The following is a 23,054-nucleotide window of genomic DNA, read 5'->3' as shown; positions in this document are numbered from 1 at the left end:
ATATCCTTGGGAAACATTAAATCAGCCTCCTGAATTTTAGAAAATGAAATGGAGACTTTTGATAGTGTTAAAAATGTACATTTTTAAAAGTAAATATGATAATGAGAAATATTTTGGGGAAAAAAATCTTAGCTTCCCAAGTATACTTTTGAAGGAGCAAAGGTACTTGTAACAGGCATGTTTTACAGTCAATACAGTTATAAATTCAGTATCCTTTTTACATAGTAAAAGACTTATTTGAACAAACTTATGTATAAGTGTCTCTTTTTTCTTTTCCAATACATTGTGTTTTTCTGCTGTAGAATGTTTAGTTCTCTTTTCATGCACTCTGACCTGAATTATAAACTATTTTATTAGAAAACATTTCTGTCCCTCCTCCTTCTGGAGTTCCACCAGCACCACTTCTGCCACCAGTTCTCCCAGTGAGCACTGTGATAGGTGAGATTGCATAACCACTGAGCCATTGAACTTACTTTGTAAAATTCATAATAAACTCCTTTGTAGCTAATAGACAATAGCTTTTATAGTTAATAGATTATAGTTGATAATACAAAGGCTAAAGTATGAAATCTAATTTACACTAATTTCTTCAGGTAAAAAGGCTCTGAACTTACATAGTAAACAAATATATAGTAACCTTTTCCTAATATTAGACATTTCTGCGTGTGGTTTATAACCAATTTAATTTGGTTTTTATTTGTCATTTAGAGATTTTTGTAGAATTGTAACAATGATCGTTAAAAAGAAATTTCTAAAAGTCCACAATAGAATTCCTGCTTCCCAAGAGTGAAGATTGGTTTGGTATATACACCAAAGGATTGGGGTGAAGGTGGTGACAGGAGGAAGAAAATTGAAAGGAAAATATTTTGATGTGGGATGCTCTGATGATTTTCTGTGGATTACAGTTTGAAAAACTCTGATATAACCTAGTTTATATGATAGCTAAGAATGCCATGAAATGGTCTTCTCAATAAAATGCATTTAATTGTTCCAGGTTGGGGAGGGATTAGATTGAACATAAAAGTAGTTGCACATATATACTCAGTATAAAAACTGTTCAGCATAGAAATATACATTAGTAGTAATCTGGGTAGAAATGGATAATGAGGTATTTCAAATAATGAGACCTAAGTTTCAGTTTAGGTAAAATATAGCTGTGTGGCAACATCTTTTCAAAACATTTGCACATATATAAAAGGAAAAAGGAAGAAAGTAGGGAATAAAAAAAAAAGAGCTTGATAAAAGAAATTGTTGACAGGAATTCTGTGTAAAAATATCTTCAATGTAATTATTAATCAGGAAAAATAAAACCACATTGAGACACTATATTATAACCACTGGATAGGTAAAAAATGACTTGTACATTTTTACTTACTAATGTTGGTAAGGATGTGCCATAATTGAAATGTACATTGCCGGTGGGTATTTTAGTTTATATTTAGCAAATATATTTACTTTATAAAATAATTTTTTGTTAAACCTGGTCAGGTTGAACATGTGGCTACCCTAGATTTATCAATTTCATTTCTAGATATTTACACTGGAGCATTATTTCCCAAAATATGGATAAGTGACCCCTGGGAGTTGCCATGATCCTTTCTTAAGAGTTTTTGAGGTTATTACCATATTCATTGTTTTTTTCATTAACATTCTCTTGGAAGTATACAGTGGATTTTTCCAGGGGCTACATGAAGTATAATAAAGTCATTGCTATATGATAGAATAAAACAAAATAAGTTAGTCATATTAGATAGAATTATTTATTAAATTCGTGATTATGGAATAACACATTTAACAATATTTTAGATTCATTTTCTTGTCCTTTTTTTTTTTTTCTTTTTGAGTACTAGAGATTGAACCCAGGAGTGCTTTACCACTGAGCCCCCTCCCCAGCCCTTTTTACATTTGATTTCGAAGTATGGTCTTGCTAAATTGCTTAGGCTGTTCATGTGTTTCAAAGATTTATCAGAAAAATTTCTAATATGGTAATTATCTATACTTGTAACCCATATCAACAAAAGCTTTTTGAGGTTCTCTAGTTTTTTAGGGCAACCCTAAGACCAGAAATTGAAAACCACTATCTTAGAGCAGAGTTATATACCCCAATTATCTATATCCAGAAACTAGTTAGAAATGTAAGTTCTTAGATCTCATTCCATTCCATACTTAGTCAAAAACTCTGAAGGTGGGATCTAGCAATCTGTATAACAAGCTCTTAAAATGAAATTCTGATTATTGTTGAAGTTTGAGAACAATTGTCCTAGGGAAATTCAGGAATCATATTTAGGAATTTTTATTGAAGTGGTAATAGTAATGGCACAAATTGTATCGACACATACCTTTATTTTATTATGGCAACAAATGTTTAATAACAGAATCAATAAATAATGTATTCACATACAAATAGAGTAACAGAAATGAATGACATACACATTGGTACGCTTACCTACATGGATGAAAAATAGTATTCAGAGGAAAGAGTACTTCAGTAATATGTATAGATTCATTCCATTGCAAAAAAATTTATAAATTTGTAAAAACTCTTATGTTTATTGCTTAAGATTATATATAAATATATAAAACTACATAGAAAAGAAAAGGAATGTTTAACACATGCCTTGTGGGGGTTGGGAATCCAGGAGAGGGGCACACAGAAAGCTTTAGTGATTTTGTTAATATTCTATTTCTTTAGCTAGGTGTTTATCTTATTTTAAAAAAATTCATCTATACACGTATGTACTCTTTATATACAATTAATATGTGACATACACTCACACATATATCAGTCATACCCTTTGACATAATGATTATTTCACAGTAAAATATTAAATTCTAAAATAGACAGTTGAAACTGCTAAATAATTGTTTTTCAGTTTTGATTCACTAAGAAAAATAGATTAGATATTTTATATTTTTTTATACAAGTCAAACATAGAAATCATTTTATAGAGATTTATGTAGAAATTACTAAAAGTTTACTTCTTAACTCACTGGAACCACCTGTCTGTTCAATATTACTCATTCACAAAGGCTTCCTAAATAGATTATTATTTTAAAAATGTGTTTCTATTTAGAAAATGCATATGTGGATGATTCAGATAATTAGTGACCACCTATGGCTTGGGAGTTGCAAAAATATCAGCTCTTATGAAATAAACAACCTCTGCTGTGTGCTTCTAATACTTTGTAGGATCTATAAAAGAGATTAAATTAGAGTACTGAATGAAGATAAACTAAGATACTTTTTAATTACTCTGTCATGGTTAATTGAGCATTTGGGTAGGGCAAGGAGGATAATATTTTTCCTGAAGTTGACTTTGAAAAGTGTAGTTAAAATTGCAGGTTGCTTTGGGCATATCGCGGAGGGAAAAGCCTCCTAAGTATGGAAAGACTGTGATAAGTATGTTAATCTTCCATAAAAAAATCTGATTTGTTTTTTCCTCCCCTGAATACTTACTGCGGATTGAATCCCAAGGGTGCTTTGCCACAGATCCACATCCTTAGCCCTTTCTTTAATTTTTTAAAAAATATTTATTTATTAGTTGTAATTGGACACATACCTTTATTTTATTTTATTTTTTATGTGGTGCTGAGGATCAATCCCAGGGCCTCATATTTGCTAGGCGAGCACTCTACTGCTGAGCCACATAAAAAATTAAATTCTTTAATTTTTTTATTTAGAGACAGGGTCTCGCTAAGTTCCTTAGGGTTTCAATAACTTGCTGAGGCTGACCTTGAACTTGTAATCCTTCTGTCTCAGCCTCTGGAGCTGCTGGGATTACAGGTGTATACTACTGTGCCTGGCATACAAATCTGATTTTATATGTGTTTTAAAACTAAAAATTGTACTTTTTACAAAAATGAGAGTATGTATTGGTAATATTATCTGCTAGCACAATAATAATTCAAATGAAAATAGTAGTAAATATAGAAGTTATGCTTAGCAGTTTAAATTTTATCATTTAACTTAGACCTGGCCAGATAGATTCTTATATATTGTTTGCCAAAATTTTGAAAATTTTGGCAATGAAAAGGAAGAAGTTTGTAAATCAGATATGAATATACTGACATCTAAAGATTGATGCTTTCTACCTCATAGTATCTTTTGCTATTAATTTTATGGAGAGACAGTTTGTATATAAAAGTTATATCAAGTTGGCCTTTATTTCCATGGATTCCAGGATCTCCCAAAGATACCAGAATCCTCAATGCCCAAGTTCCTTATATAAGATCACATTGTATTTGCATATAACTTTCACACATTCTTAGTATACTTTAAATCATCTCTAGATTACTTATTAGATCTAATGCAATGTTAGTGCTATGAATATTTGTACTGTATTGTCTAGGGAATAATGACAAGAAAAAATGTTTGTACATGCAGGTTTTTCCTGAATATCTTCCATCTGAGGTTGATTGGATCCAGAGATATGGAACTCATACATACAGAAAGCCAACTGTATTCTAAAATGCACCTTATTTGAAAGGTTTAGAATGTTGCATTTTTTACTTTTGTAGCTTTCTACACAGGAACTGTTTTTACTTGTTCTTAACTTCAGAGGTAGTTATTTGATTTTTATCTTTACTTTTCCCTTTACTTTGTGCTTTGGGCTTTACAAAGAAATAACTATTTCTTATTGAGAATTCCCCCTCTTTGTTCTGACATCTGAGGTGATCATAATGCTCAAGTTTCTTTGTTGGTTGCCTTTGACTAATGCTTTTCAGCAGCCCCGGGCTCAGCTCCTGGTTCCCAGTATGGCACAATGACCAGGCAGATTTCTCGACACAACTCTACTACTTCTTCGACATCTTCTGGTGGATACAGACGGACTCCCTCTGTGACTGCTCAATTTTCTGCTCAGCCTCATGTTAATGGAGGTCCACTTTATTCTCAAAATTCAAGTAAGCTTGTGCTTTGCAGGCATACAGCAACAGTGGAGCTCCTTTTGAAGGAAATTATTTGCAACTTATGCTTTGCCAGTGATAGACAACAATTGAGAAACCATGTTATTTCATGTTTACTTTTGCTTTAGTTAGTCCTTGAATCATACCATTTTAAGAGTAATTACTTATCACTTTCTCCTCCAAAATTCAGACTTAAGTATCGAGTCTGTACTAAAATTGAGTACTTCAGTATTCTGTTTTTATTACTATAGTGTAAATAGAACTGGAGAACAAAAATATCATTGAAATAAATGAATTAATTTTTATTGGCATGCTTGCAGTAGTTCAGAATAGTAAAATTAAAGACACAAACATTGTGAAAAAATGTTTTTTAAAAGAATAAAATTAAATTGCTGGCTATCACTTTTAAGGCCATTAACTTATACTGAAATGAGTTAAAAACATTTGTGATTCCTTCTTAACTACTCCATCTTTGAATAATTCTAACTGTGGGAAGGAAGGGTTTTCTTTTGATTGCCTTTTGTTTGCCTTTGAATTGCACATCTTAATACTAATCACAGACAATATTTAAAGCTGATAAGATTAGGAAATGGTTCTAGGATATGATGATAGAAAGTTTGAATAGTGTAGGGTAGTCATTCAATTCACTTTCCATATTTAGATGCTTAGTTCAAAAAGGAAAAATAGTAAAAATGCAAAGCAAAATCTCAGATGAGCTGGTTGCCCAGTATTTGTTATTGGCTCAAAGTTGTGGTTACCAAGCATAGACTGTAGATTTTGTAGCTACCTTCTAGACCAGCATACTATATTATTTTACTTAAAAAATGTTGAATGCTCCATATTTACATAGAAGCATGGTTTAAGTACTTTTTATTTATAATGCACGTCCTAAATATGTATTTTAAACTGGAGTTAGGGAAAATTTTCTTACTCATTTTTTTGTTTAAATTTTAGAGATGAAGATTAATTATTTTGTAGCATAAACTCCTAGAAATAGTAAAGAACTTTGGCAGAGATGTTGAAATTCTAAGATAATTTCAAACTTACATAGTTTTTTTCCAGACTAAAGTTTTCATTCAAGCTGCTCCAAAATATTGAACCTACCAATCAGAATTTTACCTCACATTTTCCCTCGTTTCCTTTTGTTATTAAAATATATTTAGTGTCTGAATATTTCACAAATTCATAATTCACTTCACTTCTTTCATGAACTTTAATTTTCATGTTCTGCCTTTTTAGGTCCTATCTTTTTTCATTTTCCTTTTTTCCACCTAGACATTTAAGTTACTCTGCAAATAGGTATTTTACCTTATAACATGTTTGTTTAGTTATTTTCGAATAAGACACTTTAATTAGTGATCGTCTTCTTTTGAATATTAGCAAGCAAATTTGACCTGAAATTTTAAATATATCATGTTTTGTCTGATTATCCTTCAATATGAGTTACTGTTGGTGTTTTAGTAGTATGTAAATGTTTTTAGTGTTTTGATGTGCATATTTTTCTTTTTGTCTAAATGTGGTGCTAATGATAAGTATCTTCATAGCATAGCTTTTCTTTTTCCTTTACATACTAACCAGCATGGCTAGACACTAAGGGTTGTTTCTAAAAATCATTCAGGCTTGTGGAAGCTTTTTTATTTGTTTTTAAATTTTAAACCTCTAACCTTTTATTTATTTAACAGCCTTTTATATACAGAGTATCAGAATGAAAGAGGACCACTTTCTTAGTGAATTGAATGTTATTTTGGGCTATACAATGAATATTACTGTAAATATATTGCTTTGTTAAGTTGTTGCTTCTTTGAACCCTGAACCTCTTTCAAATTTTTATGCTTACCAACAAAATTTATATATTAGATTAATTGAAACAACCTTTTAATGAAATGATCTTGAGAAACCAATAAATTGTTCTTCTTGTCAATTTATTGTCATTTATTGGTAACCACCAATAAATTGAATTTTGCCATCTAGTCTTATTGAATTTTTCTGAGTCATCTTTGGAAGTTACTTTCTTATTAAAATGAGACAAAATAGTAAAAATTTGAATGTTTTTTCCTAACTTATGTTATTACAGTTTTTCATACATTTGCTGTCCACATGAGCAGTTGGTATCAATTTCCCATAAATTATGTCCTTTCTTTGAAAGAACTTTGAGTATGTTTCAAGCTAGCCAATGATTTGTGAAAAATTCATTTAATGTAAATAGTTGTACATTTTAACTTACTGGAGATGAGGTTTCCTTCTTCAGAACATTGATAAAAAGGTTACCCTTTTGAAATACCTTGTTTCCTGAAACTCTGAATCAACATGGTATATGGAAGACTAATTCCTTAGTAAATTTAGTAGTGATATCTTTAAAAATAAAATCGCCAACTAAAAAAAAAAAAATAACCTTGTTTTTCAAACAAGCGTTTTTCCTGGAGACCTGTGTGTCTATTTAGATGTATAGTAAAAACTATCTTTAAAGAAAATCTAAATTAATATATTTATATATGCAGTCAACAGCTATTACAGAATACATTTATTTTATTTATTTGACTTCTAATTTACAACCTTATCTTAATGTTAGATAGACCTGTTTATAGAGTTATAGGAAAAGCAATATTCTGGAAACTTTTGTAGGTAATCATTATCTATTTTAGAAGTCTTTCCTTAGACTTTGAAAACTTCTTTGCATTAAAGTGAATATAATGGTAAATTAAAAATTTCCCCAAACTCTATAACATTAGAATTGAATTAGGTATGTTTGTTCTTTTGTACATTTAACCAATTGGCTAAGCACAACATGGCTTCTTTAGGTTTATTTTTGGGACATGAACTTGAAGAAGGTTCTGCAGGTTTTTGTTTTGCTTTTGTTTTGTTTTGTTTCATTTGCAAACTGTTCTTTGCATACTTATGTTTGTGGTCCTTGTAACTGACTTCTGCTTTTTGTTTGTTTCCTTTTCTTTCCTTTATCTGTTTTACTTCCCCCATATTGTGTTGTTGCTACCAGTTTCTATTGCTCCACCTCCTCCCCCTATGCCTCAATTGACTCCACAGATACCTCTCACAGGCTTCGTGGCCAGGGTGCAGGAAAACAGTAAGTTTGGAAAAAACTGAGCTATCAAAGAATAGAGGCTGTCTCTTTTATAGCATGCATGGCTGATGAGTCATCATTTTCCTTTTATTGAGAAGCTAATCTTATCTTGAAAATAGGTGCAGATATGATCGAAACTGAAGAGCACGGTCTTCAGTTTCTTCTCTTGTGCATGATTACTGACCCATATAAGTTTCAAAACTGCAATTTACTTAAGTTTTTATATGATCTAAAACACGAGATCTAATCTTTGCCTATTCTTAAGGAAAGAGTAATTACACAAAAATGCAAATTGTACAGAAACTTCTAATAGTTACTGAAATTAGAAAACATTTTGTATTCTAACAGATTTATCACGATATACTGTGAGATTACATCTATTATGAAATTGGGACAAATTATTTTCCTTTTTAATTACTTTTTTTTTTTGGGGGGGGTGCCAGGGATTGAACCAAAGGGCATTTATCAATTGAGCCACATCCCCAGCCCTTTTAAATTATTTTGAGGTAGGGTCTCACTAATTTGCTTAGGGCCACTTTACTAAGTTGCTGAGGCTGGCTTTGAACTTGTGGTCCTCCTACCTCACCCTCTCAGGCTTCTGGGATACAGGTGTGCCACCACACCTGGTCTAATTACAAAAATATTTTACAGAAAATTTGGCCTAATATCTTTGTACGTAGAATGATTTTAAATATATATATATATATATTAAAAATGAATCTTCAGGAAAAAGTAAATTATATTCCTGTTATTCATTTAAAGGTGAGTGATAAGGATTAAAGAGCCTGCTTTTCATTTGGACTACATGCGGGCTCATGAGGATTATTCCTGAATATGTAAATCTTCCAATTTTTTAGGTCATCACTGAATGAAGATCAGGTTTAATGATTTTTGTTGTTTTTAATATATGGCTCCAATCAGGACACACTAGTTTATATTACTGCCTGATTATTTTTGAATTTGTAGAAGATATATAATCCTAACTACATGATCACAGTGAATGTTGTATGGCAAAATAAAAAATAACTACTACTATTGAATTACATTATGCCAAAAAGCTGTTGAAAATAAGATGGAAAAGTGATCTACTTCTAATTTACTTCTTTTGGGACTGTCACTATGAAAATATGTTTCAAAATGGTTTAAACAAATGACCAGCCCATCTTTCAGGAGAATATATTGTGGCAAATTCCATTTCAACATTTGCTCACTCTGTTTTATTTTCCTTCCATATTCCCTCCTTTCCACCAGTGAAATATTTGTTTATTCAGTGTTCCATGCTAGGTTATGGGAAGAATACAAATAGTTTAAGACAAAATCCCTTCCTTAAAGAAATATATAATCTACTGGGTTTATTATAAAACATTATAGCCTAAAATGTTAATATTTCTGAGTGTGTGTAAACCGTCTTTATTATTCTGTTGAAAACGCTTAAAAGTTTGACAACTTTTGAAAGTAAGTGAATAGTAAACTGCTGGTCTTTAATGCTAGGAATTTACAAACTAAACTAGTTCATCTTTTTGAGCTGCCATATTTCTAAGAATTAATAGGTGGTAAATAGCCATAGTGAATATCAGTTTTTTGGGTCCAGAGGTCATCGACTCACTCTTTAGTAATTTTTAAAAATAGAAATTTAGCATTAATGTACGTTATATTAAGCATGCATGATCTGCTTAAGAGGCCATTAGTACTACTTTTTTACCAGACGTGAACTTGACTCAGTGAGTTATTCTTGTGTTATAGATTCCCAAATTTCATTTGGTACTTTTTTCTATAAAAGCAAGTTTAAAAATGTAAAAATAAACGTGTATCAGTACTTGATGTTTCACGAAATATAGATTTCCTGTTTTCTTAAATACCTGGTTTCTTTGGGACTCAAAAGTGGATGATAATGAATGTATATAGCTATAAGTGTTGGTTTAAGACATGAATGAGCTCCTAAGTCAGCATTATGTTTATATCTCTTTATGATTAACATCAGAAAGCCTTTTTGCATATTTAGTATAAAGAATGGTGCAAATTTAGCATAATGCAGAAAATTAAATCGACCAGATTTCTGCCATAATTTGAAGATAAGTCAATATAGATTTAGAGCAGTTCGACTTTTGAGTAAAAGCATTATGTTAGTAAGTTGCGTATAAATTAAGAGAGGTGGCTATTTAGAGAGTTAGGCAAGCATATGTAATTTGCACATTAAGCCAAATTAAGGATATGAACTATGGCTATTTAATGTCAGAATGGGTTCATACCTATTTTCCTCTTCTCAATATTAGAAAGCTTTATGGAGGAGGAATGGGCAAAGAAAATGGATCTATTCATGTGGTGGAAAAATGAATTGTAGACCCTTTTGATAGCTATTAGAGTAAGTATCACCACCCAGGAGTTATTTTTTTAAAACCCTTTTCTTCCTCTAAGAGGATAAAATAGAAATCACAGTTGAAGTGATAATGCAAGTAGAACTATTATCCGCAAATGTTTCAAATATGGACCTTTTGGTTATACTTTCATCACATTTATTACAAATCAGGTAAACTTTAAAACCTGTATTAGTTTTCATAAAAACATTTTAATTTGTCTTTTGGACTTTTATGGAAATTTGTGGGTCAGAAATTTAAGCATTAGTTGTGTTCCAGGTTTGAATTCCTTAATATTGGAAGCATTTGTTACTTGGTATCATATTGGTCCAGTGAATACAGTTCTAATCTGACACTTTTCACTTCACTGTTAACATTTTTGATCATTTAAAGTGCGCGCACGCACACACACACACACCCACACACACCCACCAAGGCCATATAAAATTTGAGGTATGAGTCATTTTTATTGTTTTGTTTGATATTAGTTCCTTTTTTTTTTTATTACATCTTCCCTCAACACTTTATGTTTAAGTCTTAATTGTGGTTGTATTAGAAAATTGGATCTTTAGGATCTGATCTTTCCCTCATCTCATGCTTATGTTTTATTAGCAGTAATGGAAAATGTCAATTTCCTTTCTACATTAGAAATTGATAATGAATGTAAACATTTTTAAAAAGAATGTCATTATCTACTTGTTGAATTATTTTTAATTTAGTTTTTTTATATTAAAATTTAAATGGCGGAAAACCTAGAAACAGAGCAGATCTGAAACTACTAACTTTTGCGTTTCTCCCCCTTGAAACAAGTAAAATATGCAAATAAATAAAAATATGACTAGTTGAGATTTAACTTCTAGGGCACTGATGTTATTGAAAACCCAAATCAGGGGCACGAATGAGCACAATAAAAAATTATTATTAAGCCACTGTTTTAATGTTATCAGCATTTTACTATAGTCTAAATGATAGAGGTGAATAAACTTAATTTTAGAGCAACATTGGTGTTGATCTAAGCCTTGGAATAAGGAAACTTCTTTACTCCTATAATCTTTATAAAAAGCGACATTGTGATCTAACAACCTCTTGCATTCATTAATTTGCAGTACTTCTTGATACCCTTATAGCTCATTTTAATATTGCAAAATTATTCTTAAGAGTAGCATAAACTTAACATACCAAGCTTTTATTTCTAATCATTGCATGTTACTATAGTGCATGCTATATACGAATGAATAAGCTTTCTTAAATTGTTAATTTATAAATTTCATTTAGACTACTTTCTTCAAGTTAATTATCTGAATCTTTTTAGTTGCTGATAGCCCAACTCCACCGCCACCACCTCCACCAGATGACATTCCCATGTTTGATGACTCTCCACCCCCGCCCCCACCGCCTCCAGTGGACTATGAAGATGAAGAAGCTGCAGTAGTTCAGTATAATGATCCATATGCAGATGGGGATCCTGCCTGGGCCCCCAAGAATTATATTGAGAAAGGTATGGTACCATCAATATGGAATTGTTGCACAGGACAATAACCTAATTACAGAATTTTAGAACTTTTTTAATTTTTTTTTTTTGGTACCACCTTGCCCAGTGTTTCTCAGTTTGAACCGCATTACTAACCAAGATGGTTTACTTAAACCTTACTGCCTTTACTTTGTGTTATTTCCTAAAATAAAACAAGGGTTCATTCTTCATATTTTAAATTAAAATATGCTTTCAAGGGCCTGGGGTTGTGGCTCAGTGATAGAGCACTTGCCTAGCACGAGTGAGGCACTGGGTTCGATCCTTAGCACCACATTAAAAAAAATAAATAAAAAGTTACAAAAACATGCTTTCATCTGCAAATGAACTAGCCTATAGATAAAACAAATAAGGCACAAAAATGAGCTAATTGACTAACTAAAATCATATATAATTGGTAAAGATTTTAAAAGCTTTGCAAGCTCTTAATTAAAATAGAAGTATTTCACATCTGAATATTTAAAAATTTATTGGCACTATCATGAGGAAAAGCCTAACTTAAGATTCTTTTAGGGGCTGGGGATGTGGCTCAAGCGGTAGCGCGCTCGCCTGGCATGCGTGCGGCCCGGGTTCGATCCTCAGCACCACATACAAACAAAGATGTTGTGTCCACCGAAAACTAAAAAATAAATATTAAAATTATCTTTCTCTCTCTCTCTCTCTCTCTCTTTTTAAAAAAAAAAAAAGATTCTTTTAGGTGATTTCGTGTAGAAGATAAATCACTAGGATTGTTTTCATGAACTTCTAAAGTCCAGATTAACCTGCTGTGCCTGCCTCATTGTAATTATCTATTAAAGAAATGTGGATGGGAAAGAAAAAAGTCAGGTTTCTAGAGTTTGTTTTTTCAGAGTTTTAAAAATGCTTATAATTTAGTTGATCAATTTTGGTTGCCTTTGAAATATATTGCCTTCCATTTACTTTATTAACTGATTTAAAGCAAATAACTTTAGGTAGCTCTGAGACCAGTGACATTCTTGCTTTCTAGTGTTTAAAACCTATGGCAAAAGCAAAATCTGTTTTCCTTTCTTATATATTTAAACAATAAATAGTTTATATGTTATTAAGGAAGTCTTGAATGTTCTTCATATTTGGAGGTCCATACCTTCAAATAGAGATAGGTTTTTAAACTTTAGGTTTGGATGGTGTTTTTAGTCATTTTCTTACTTTGGTAAGTAAATTTAACTTTATGTACATGGGACTGTTATATTTACATAAATTGACAAATTTGGGATAATATATTGATTAATATATTTGATAGTAGAGCAGGATTAAAGAATTTCTTCACACATTGAAATAATGAGTCTTAAGCCAGGGGTTACTTTTTTTGTTCTTAAAGCAAGGCCAAATAGTAAATATTTTAATATGCTATACTTAAAAGTCAACCTTGTGGCAGCACAAAAGCAGGCATAGACAATATGTGAGTCGATCTGGCTTTGTTGTGATAAAACTTTATTTACGGAAGGGGCAGGGGCAGTAGCTTGAATTTGTCCATGGGCAAATATTTGTGGACCCCTGGTCTAAATCAGAAATTGAGATTTAGTAGGGTTATACTTAAACCCATCATGTTACCTTTGTTAATTACAAAAATGAAGGAAACCTGAAATTTTCAAAAACAGTTAATTTCATAACTTTCCCAAAAACCCTATTCTTATTAACTTCATCCTAAAATGTACCAGTGTACATGTATATATTGTGTATGTTAGACTAATAGACCTTTGAGTTCCAAAGAACCCTATAGTACATATGGAGGGAAGAATTTGGCCTTTAATATGGATTAGATTCTAGAGCAGAATGGACATCAAATTGGTTTTTTGGTTTTTTTTTTTGGCACCAGGGATTGTAGGGGCATTTAACCACTGAGCCACATCTCCAGCCCTTTTTTTTTTAAAAAAATATATTTTATTTAGAGACAGGGTCCTACAGAGTTGCTTAGGGCTTTGCTAGGTTGCTGAGGCTGGCTTTGAACTTAAAATCCTTCTGCCTCAGCCTCCTGGGCCACTGTACCTGGCTAACCAAATTGTTAATGGTTAAATATTTTAGCAGAAAAAAATTATATGAGGGAGTATGCACTGGGGAGGAGGGCTGGGTGGCGCTAGGTTTTATTTAAAAAAGGGCAACCTAGGAAACAGAAATATAAATTAATTTGGTTTATCATCTTTTTGCCTCAGTGGAACTAAGAACACAGTAAAATTTTTGTTCAGGCCTTTGTCATTATCAGGGTAAACATCATCTATACTACTGAGAATCTAAGCCACTTTGGATCTAGATCTAAAGAAAGGAATATTATTAATTTCAAACAATAAATAATTGTATTAATTATTAAATTGATTTTTATTCTGTTTTCTTATGGTTTATCTCTAGCAATTACTTGGTCCTGTTAGGTTGTTATGTAGCCAAAAATAATTCTAAGATAAATAATACTATTTATTTTGTATATTTTTGAAACTTGTATGCCATTAAACTCAAAATCACAATGCTGTGATTCTGTTACAGAATTAAAAGGAGGGAAATGAACTTATTGAGTCTACTTAATACAGTGTTTTGCAAAGTTAAAAGTGCCTGTTTTAACACAGCAAATGATGGCTATGGAACAGTACTTCAGATCTCTTCTATAAAAGTCAGTAATTCAGAATAATTATAGGGAGATGCAGTCTTTCTTAGGGGAAAATGAATTCCAGAGTATATTAAGTATCTGTATTAAAATGCTTACTTTAAGAAAAAAAATGACAGCAAATAAAAATGAGGTAAGTCAATGAAAAAAATACATATTAGATATTATTCATGTTTGAAGATTATGTATAATTTTAGAATTATGTAATAAAGGTGGACTGAAGGTAATATTTAAATTCATAAACCAGTAGTATGGAAAAGTAATATTTTTGTTTGCTATTCATTTGTATAACACTGTTTGCAAAAATAAATTTTTTTTAAACTTGAATAGTTGGGAGTGAACGAGAATATTTTAAACTGAATTCCGGATACCACAAAATTGTTAGATTTTTTTAAAAAAAGTTTTACTTTATTTATTTATTTTTTAAAAAACTACATTTGCCACTTTAATAGTCCTTCTGGTGCATGCCTGTAATCCCAGTGGCTCTGGAGGCTGAGGCCAGTAATCACAAGTTCAAAGCCAGCCTCAGCAACTTAGTGAGACCCTGTCTCAAAATAAAATATTTTTTAAAAGGGCTGGGGATGTGACTCACTGGTTAAGCACACCTGGGTTCAATCCCTGGTACCAAGAAAAAAAGAAAAAAAAATAGTCCTTCTTACCTTTAAGGTAAGTGTAGGTATAATGCATTATTAGAATGCGCCAATTAATGAAAAAGTATAGGTATAGTCCCGTAACTTACTGTGGATCCTAGGATGAGATTTAACCTCTCAATAACAATAAATGACAATAATAATGTAGTATTTTTAAATTTAGAAAACTTGGTTTGTTACCTCGTTTACTGAGTGGCTTTGCAGCTTTATCCAGGAATTATTTTGAAAATGGTTCTTTGCATGTGGTGTAGGCACTTGATAGATACTTTGAGTGGATGAATTAAAATACTGAATCCTAAAATTCAGAGATTTTCTTCCTTTTTTTTTTTTTTGCTCTAGCACTGGGCCTGAACGCAGAGGTGCTTTACCACTTGATTTCCATTCCATTCCATTCCATTCATTCATTCATTTCTATTTTATTTATATATTTATATTTATTCATTCATTCATACATACATACATACATACATACATACCAGGGATTGAACTCTGGGGCACTCGACCACCGAACCACATTCCAAGCCCTATTTTTTTTATTTATTTTTTTTTTAATTTAGTTTTTAGAGACAGGGTCTCATTGAGTTGCTTAGCGCTTTGTTTTTGCTGAGCCTGGCTTTGAACTTGTGATCTTCCTGCCTCAGCCTCCTGAGTGGCTATGATTACAGGCGTGCACCATGGACCCAGCTTTTTTTTAGTTTTTGAGACAGTCTTACCAAGTTGCTGAGGCTGACCTCGAACTTTTTTGATCCTTCTGCTCAGCCTCCTGAGTAAGAGATGGTAGAACCTGTTATCTTCTTTAATCTAATCAGATTGTCAGTTTGGCTTCAAGATGAAGTCATTGATATAGGCACTTGGGTAACTAACCATTGATCTATCTGTACTGATAACATATCACAACTTAAAATCTTCATAAAAATAGTTTGATGCCAATTAAGTCTATAATGTAGCAAACAAAATTCAAGCTAAATGTTGGGTGAAGTATACTTATGTGGTATTGCATCTGTTTTCTCCATAGTTGTTGCAATATATGATTATACAAAAGACAAGGATGATGAGCTGTCATTTATGGAGGGTGCAATCATTTATGTTATAAAGAAGAATGATGATGGCTGGTATGAAGGAGTCTGCAATCGAGTGACTGGTCTCTTCCCTGGGAACTATGTTGAATCAATCATGCACTATGCTGATTAATTATTTCTTTTTTCCTTTTTTTTTCCTTTTAAAGTAGGTTCTTATTATTCAGTCATACTGTGGGAGTCTTATGGTTAACAGAATTGTCTTAATATGTTTTAAAATGTGCCCATATTTTCAGGACATGCTGTTTTATTGGTATATTTGAATGTCTACCTGTAAGCATAAATCTTTGAGGCAGTTTTTGTATTGCTAAACAGCAGTTTATACAAGAGGCTGTCTATAATTGATTATGCTTATGTACTTACTTACATATTGTTAATTTTATGACCAGCGTAAATATTCTGGGGAATCGGGGTATATTTAACAAATCATGATTCAGATTGTACCATTTCATGTTTCAGTGCAGCATGGTTACTAATAATAATATGTCAAACTAATATTAAAATCAGAAAACTTAAATGCTGGTGCTGGTCATACTTTTTGTTTAGATTCTCATTTTTAAAAAAGTTTAAAGCATGCGTAAAATTTATGTATTGAAATGTACTTAAAAATTCCAAGATGCTTCCAATTTGTGTAATACTTACCTAGTACACTTATTCTAGGTGGGTCTCTAAGGTCTATATGTGAAACAAAACAAAAGGGGTTATCTGTAATGTTGTAATTTGTACCTAAGTTTTTTAATGAGTGAATTTGCATTATAAATTTTTTCCATTCATAAATACATAAGTGAACCAAAGGTTTTTGTCCTTTCCTTCACTGGTTTGCTTTAAAAAAAATACAAAACCAATTTATTGCAGAATTATGGTTCTATTTTCTCAACATATTAACTTGGAAAAAAAATTTTTAGCCTTATCTCAGTCTGTCCCAATGGTAATGTGACGGATGTTTGCAGATTTAAAATCTGAGATGATTATTTACAAGTCAATCTACTGAATTACTTTTTTAAAAGTAACTTTTGAATCTAAGAAAATGTGTCAAAGTGTGCACATCCTTCTATAGGTAAAAGTCTTAAAGATTGCTACATTAGTCCTTCAGTTTTACAGTGGACTATTCTAGTACACTGGTTCAATGAAAGGAAATTATAAGTATCTTTTACATATTGTAAAAGTGTATGCGATTAATTTGTGAATAGGCACTATTTAATCCATTACCTGGCACTAGAAGCATAAGATTTTAAAATAATTGGGAAAGAAGATGGGTCATGTATTAATCAGTGAACAGAGATATACTTAACCAACAGATTTGTATTGAAATGCAACACATGCACTTTGTGTGTCTCCTCTTAATTTAAAGGAAGGTTTCTTATCTTGTGTATAATTCTGTATTGCTTAGAATATTAAAGTAGAGCACTCAGTGTGGGTTTCTGTGTATTGAGGATTTATTTGAATTTCAAATTACAGTTATGTACTGGGCGTTACAGACTTAACAGCATAGTGAATGGTTAGACTAGTGCAAAACATTTTATTTCTGAAAATTAAAGACCATTATTACTACCAATTCAATGTGACTCTTTCATATGCATTTTGCCTTTGTTAATTTCAAACAAAGTATCATCAGTGACCAACTAGCTACCTTCTACTTTTCTTTTTTCAAGTGGAATGTTCTCTTAATTTGTATAATACCTGTTGTTTAAATTTTATGTACAGTCTTTTATAATAAACCATTCTCCTATATGAAATTTTGGATACTGTTAAAATATAAATAATGTGGATTTCAGAGCTGACTTCACAATTTTCTGACCTCTACTCCTATGGTGAAACAAGACAAACCGTTTGAATTTTAACATTGATTATTTATTTGTGTAATGGCTTCACATGTGGATAATAACAGTGTAAACAATACCACAAATAACCATCAAGATACCTCAGTTAGAATTTAAAGGACTCTATGACAGATTCAGGCAGTTAAGTTAATTACATTTAAAAAGATTTCTGAAAAACTGCCAATAAAAAAAAATACCCATCAATAAGATCAGAATTATTTTTTAAAATGATTTTTGGTTATTTGCATATGAAGCAAACAAAGTATATTCCACAAAATTCTTTAGGCACAGTCTGGTAAAATAGCTGCCAGGTAGAACAGAAAGAGTTGTCATTTATCTCTTGTAAGCACAATTTCTGAAAGTTGAATGAGGGCATCTCTTTCTGGGGATGGTCGAAGTTTACTGATCTCTCTTACTGCTTCATGGCAGTACCGCTGGGCGAGGTAGGTTGTTTGTTGCACACCATCACTCTACAGATATGGAACAAAACAGAAAAGGAGAACAGATGTCATTGACTGGATCAGGTCTTAGGTTTCTACTATGATAAATTAAAACATACTTTTGAGGTCAGATGAACCAAGGATCAGTCATAGTTAATAGCCAAATTACATTTCTCATTTTTTCTCTCTCCAACTCATAATTCTAGGTTGCTCTGCTTACTTCTTAATAGATTTTTTCTCAGATTGGAGCACATTTTTAGTCTATTAGCAAAGTGACTGGCTCATTAATATTAAGTAGCCATTTATTTCTTCCTATTTTTTACTTAATTATTAGAGGTTTTTTAAGTGTCTTACCTATATAAGATACCTACACACAGAATTTTAAATGAAAAAAAGTTTAAGGAGAGATGGGCAGGTGGCACAAGCCTGTAATCCCAGCAGCTTTAGGAGGCTGAGGCAGGAGGATTGCAACTTTAAAGTCAGCCTTAGCAATTTAGCAAACCTTGCCAACTCAGTGAGACCCTGTCTCTAAAGAAAATATAAAAAATGGCTGGGGATGTGGCTCAGTGGTTAAATCCCCAGTAAGAAAGAAATAATTTTTAAAAAAAATGAGAATGGGGGCAATGTCGAGAGAGATGCCTTTGGGATGAAGCAAGGAATATATATTCAAGTGAGAATTCAGGCACCCTCCAGAGTGAGACATCAATCTGTCAATATTCTCATTTCTTGATTACCAATTTTTGTTGCCTTTCTGTTAACAAAGGCATTTGGCCCACACATACAGTGTCTCCTTTATATTGCTGTTTACTTCTGTTGGTCACCTTTGAGGATACCAGTGTTCCTGTCTTCTCTAACTATATTACTGCACTTTAGACAGAGGTTTACTCTTTTTACTGTTGGTGCTTTCTAAAAGCTGGACACAATTAAAATACTATTTCTATGATGCAAAAATATTTACTGTGAAATTAAGTCATGACTAATTTTATTTCCGTCTTCTTAATAATCCCTTTTCCACTTAAGTATTCCTAACATCATGATTGAAAGGCCTGGTTTTTTCTACCAGTTGCTCAAAATACGACACATTTCAGTTTGCTGTGCCTTTCTGTATAGAAGCCTTGCCAGATGCAAATGACCTACCCAGAAAAGTGTGAATGGGAAGTCAACTTTTGCGTCCTTACATGTGATGACTTTAGTTTGCCTTAAGATTTAACAGATGAATTAATTGAGTCTAGGGAGGTGTGAAATGTTTCTTCATCACTTGAAAGGCCTTGTTCCATTGGCTTACATCATCCACTATTTTTTTCTGTTGACTAAGCCAGTTTTGATGTCTGTTCCTTTTGTAGTACCCTTCTTTGTTATTTGATTCTCTTCCTGAAATGTTTGCTAGATAATCATACTAATTTTCTTTTCCTGTAACTGTTAGATTTTTGGAAGATTTCCTTAGTATCATACTGCAACCCTTCTTTTGGAGTTTTCCAAAATCATTTTAAATTTCTTAGAGCTTGTTCTAACTCATTTTTAAAATATCTTTTGCTTTTTTTGTTTTATAAATGAGGTACTTTTTGGGTCATCTTATTTATATTTTTCCTGAGTCTTTATTTCTATTCATCTTGGTCTTTCTGGCTTAGCAAAATTTAATCAGCTCCTCAGTAATTCTGAGTTGTCTATTCATATTTAATGAAGGAGTGGGTCTAGAAGCTCTCTGAGCGTACAGGGAATTATAATTGAGGCCTTTGGGCAATTTGCTTAGAGAACATTCCTGTGAAGTTTTGTCTAAGTGCATTTCTGGCTAGGAATGTTTCACCAAGAAAAAGCAGGCAGGCTTCTGTATAAAAAGGCACAGCAAGTAGGGCATGGTGGTACACGCATGTAACCCCAGCAGCTTGGGAGGTTGAGGCAGGAGGATTGTGAGTTCAAAGCCAGCCTCAGCAAAAGTAAGGTGCTAAGCAAGTCAGTGAGACCCAGTCTCTGTGGTATAAAAACTATACACATATCATTTACATTATAGAAGTAGGTACTATAAATCATCTAGAGATGACTTAAGTAAGTATATAAAAGAATGTATACGTTATATGTGAAAGCTGCCTTTTTTTTTTTTTAATTAAGGGGCTTTTGCATATCTGAGATTGGGGCAGGGTGTCTTATATCCAGTGTCCCAGGGAGATAGAGGGGTGACTATAATTATTTCTGAAGCCAGAACCACTCTCAGGTTTCTTTATCAGCTATAGCTCCCTCATACTGAGTTTTTATATAACTGCCAAACCACCCTCTTCGCAAATAGTAGAATATAACATTATTATGCATTAGTTAAAGAGAAATATATCCTTTTTGGAAGGGTTTTCTGCTTTTGGACATTTAAAAATCTGAGAGGTAGCAATTTGAACTTCAGACCACTTTTTTTTTTAGTAATTGTTTGCTTACTCTACCTCTTTTACTAGGTCTGTGGCCTCCAAATGATTGAATTTGCAAAGCTCATTCTCAAAAGACAGTCATCCAAATTGAAAATATGCAAAAAGATCTGGTTTCTACAGAATAATGCTGAAGATATATGGCAGTATATTTGAAACAAGCCTCTAGCCCCTGAACACAGTTAAATGTTTCTTACTTTAAAAGAAAACATAAGTCTAAAATTTGCCTGTGTTGATTAAAATTTTTTAATTTTAAAATTAAAAATTTTTTTTTTTTTAGTTGTTGATAGTCCTTTATTTATTTTATGTGGTGCTGAGAATCGAACCCAGTGCCTCACACATGCTAGGCAAATGCGCTACCGCTGAGCCACAGCCCCAGCCCAATTAAAATTTTTTTAAATGACTATTTCTTTAGTCACCTCTCCCCAACAAGTATATAGCAGGGACCATTTGTGAGTAGACTACTATAGTCTAGCTGTAGAAGGATGAGGGTTTGGACTAGGTTGGAGGCTAGTCTGGATACCTTGGAGCACAGCAGTGTGACAGGTGTGGGGAAGAGTGGTTTTCAACCAAAAGGGTTCAAACATGATTGCGCAGTAGAATTACTTAGGTAACTTGTAAAAACTTAATGTGCACGCTGAACCTGTGACCAATTAAAATATTCGAGCAGTATTATAGGAGAAAGATAAAAATAATGAACAACAAGTGTTTCCTTCCCAGTTTCTATTAAATCAAAACTTAAACTTGGTCTTGTATCTGAAATGTAACTTTTCATTAGTGTTACATGATTTGTTCGGTGCAGAGCTGTGCCACATTGTATTTGATGCTGCCTTTTTCCTTGTAAAAATAATCTTACCTGTAATACGTACTGTCGAGCTCTGTCCACATCTCCTGGCAAACTGAACCGTCTCATTATCATTGCATTCATTTCTGGGAACTAAGCATAAAGAAAGAAAATGTATTTGTTGTTCTTGAACAATCAAGTGTTCTAATACTTGTTTGTAACAACAGGAAATAATAAAAAACAAAGGTGATCAAATTCTGTGATGTAGGGGAGCAGTAAGTTGTAGCATTAAAGAAGCTGAACAAGGGGGGGACATGTTCATGCCCAGGAGCTATGTTGGTACACAGGAGAGGAATAGCCATTGGTCCTTAGTCTACTGTTGAGTGAGAGGCAGGAGCAACAAAGTACATCTCTAAAAATTTCATTGACTTCTCTGATGATTCTGAAACTTCAGACTGCAGCAGAATCACGTACTGCCTGTTGTGGCCCCCAGTTTCCAATTCAGTAGCATAGAGCCTGAACATGCATTTCAAACAAATTTCCAGATGATGCTAACTAATGCTGCTGGTTCATGCTGACATTTTGAGAAGCACTGGCCTAGAATGAGAGTAGGAATTAGGCATTCTAGTACTCAACTAAGTGGAAATGAAAGCTGCTGAGGTTTCTGAGCAGAGGGTATCGAGCTCTGCCCTAAGCAGTGTGTGGAATGGCTCTGAGCAGTGGTGCTCAGTGCTGATTGCATATTGGAATCTTTGGGGGAAGTTAAAATACCATTGCCTGAATCCCACTCCCAAAGATTTTCATTCAGTCTATTGGCTTAGGGTTTAGCTTAGGCCTAGGCATGTTTAATGTGCAGCCCAGGTTGAGAACCTTAATAATTAAATCTTAATCAGGTAACTGTAGTGAACTATGAAAAAGGTCAGAATAAAGCTGATGGTAATTAGAGGAAAAAAGCAGGGAGGCACAAAAGATTCCGAAGATATAAACTGTATTCTATAGTACTTAGCAGTTATTTTGGAGAATTGCCTCCAGGAATAATAAGGAAACCAGGAGAACAAATCACTTCACTTCCTAAACACCAGTCCTGGTCTGCCACCAGGTGCCACAGCTGAATGAGTTCCTTAATCTCCTATCTTGGCTTGCTCATCTGTCTTGTGATCTGAAATCCTTGATTCTAACAGTCTGTCGTTCCATGGAATAAGAGGTAAGGTATGTTTGGTCTTAGACACATCAGTGCTTACAGCAGTTGCCAGTTTTTCCCTGGCAGTGAACCTGAAGGATGAAATAAATTGTCCTGCAACCATCATCCTGGTATTAGTAATCCTAGAAGGAAAAAGGGCACACATAGAAAAAAACTCAACCAAATGATGGCACACGAGGAAGATTTAACAGTGAAGTATGC

At 32.8% G+C, this 23,054-nt stretch overlaps 2 protein-coding genes across 32 annotated transcripts in view; one reads left to right on the top strand and one right to left on the bottom strand.

Moving 5' to 3' along the window:
• Positions 1 to 17,936, top strand: part of Abi1 (abl interactor 1) — a 103,961-nt gene extending 86,025 nt beyond the window's left edge. For 3 of the 28 annotated variants that reach the window (XM_058578607.1, XM_058578609.1, XM_046442288.2), the window contains 5 exons: positions 358 to 438; positions 4,726 to 4,902; positions 7,898 to 7,984; positions 11,648 to 11,833; positions 16,140 to 17,936. In XM_058578607.1, coding sequence (XP_058434590.1) covers positions 358 to 438; positions 4,726 to 4,902; positions 7,898 to 7,984; positions 11,648 to 11,833; positions 16,140 to 16,315 — 707 coding nt within the window. In that variant the 3' untranslated portion in view covers positions 16,316 to 17,936. The remainder of the gene's footprint in view (positions 1 to 357; positions 439 to 4,725; positions 4,903 to 7,897; positions 7,985 to 11,647; positions 11,834 to 16,139) is intronic. The other 25 variants (XM_046442271.2, XM_046442274.2, XM_046442277.1 and 22 more) reach the window with 10 other exon arrangements.
• Positions 17,937 to 18,029: 93 nt separating this feature from the next.
• Positions 18,030 to 23,054, bottom strand: part of Pdss1 (decaprenyl diphosphate synthase subunit 1) — a 35,877-nt gene continuing 30,852 nt past the window's right edge. For all 4 annotated transcript variants that reach the window (XM_046442292.2, XM_046442291.2, XM_046442290.1 and 1 more), the window contains 2 exons: positions 21,725 to 21,805; positions 18,030 to 18,490 (listed from right to left, as the gene is read on the bottom strand). In XM_046442292.2, coding sequence (XP_046298248.1) covers positions 18,350 to 18,490; positions 21,725 to 21,805 — 222 coding nt within the window. In that variant the 3' untranslated portion in view covers positions 18,030 to 18,349. The remainder of the gene's footprint in view (positions 18,491 to 21,724; positions 21,806 to 23,054) is intronic.

Source organism: Marmota monax, unplaced genomic scaffold (assembly GCF_021218885.2).
Source record: "Marmota monax isolate L192 unplaced genomic scaffold, Marmota_monax_Labrador192_F-V1.1 WCK01_AAM20220418_F8-fsc00072, whole genome shotgun sequence".
Taxonomy (NCBI): domain Eukaryota; kingdom Metazoa; phylum Chordata; class Mammalia; order Rodentia; family Sciuridae; genus Marmota; species Marmota monax.
The sequence above is the reverse complement of the archived record's forward strand: the minus strand, read 5'-3'. Positions and strand labels throughout refer to the sequence as shown.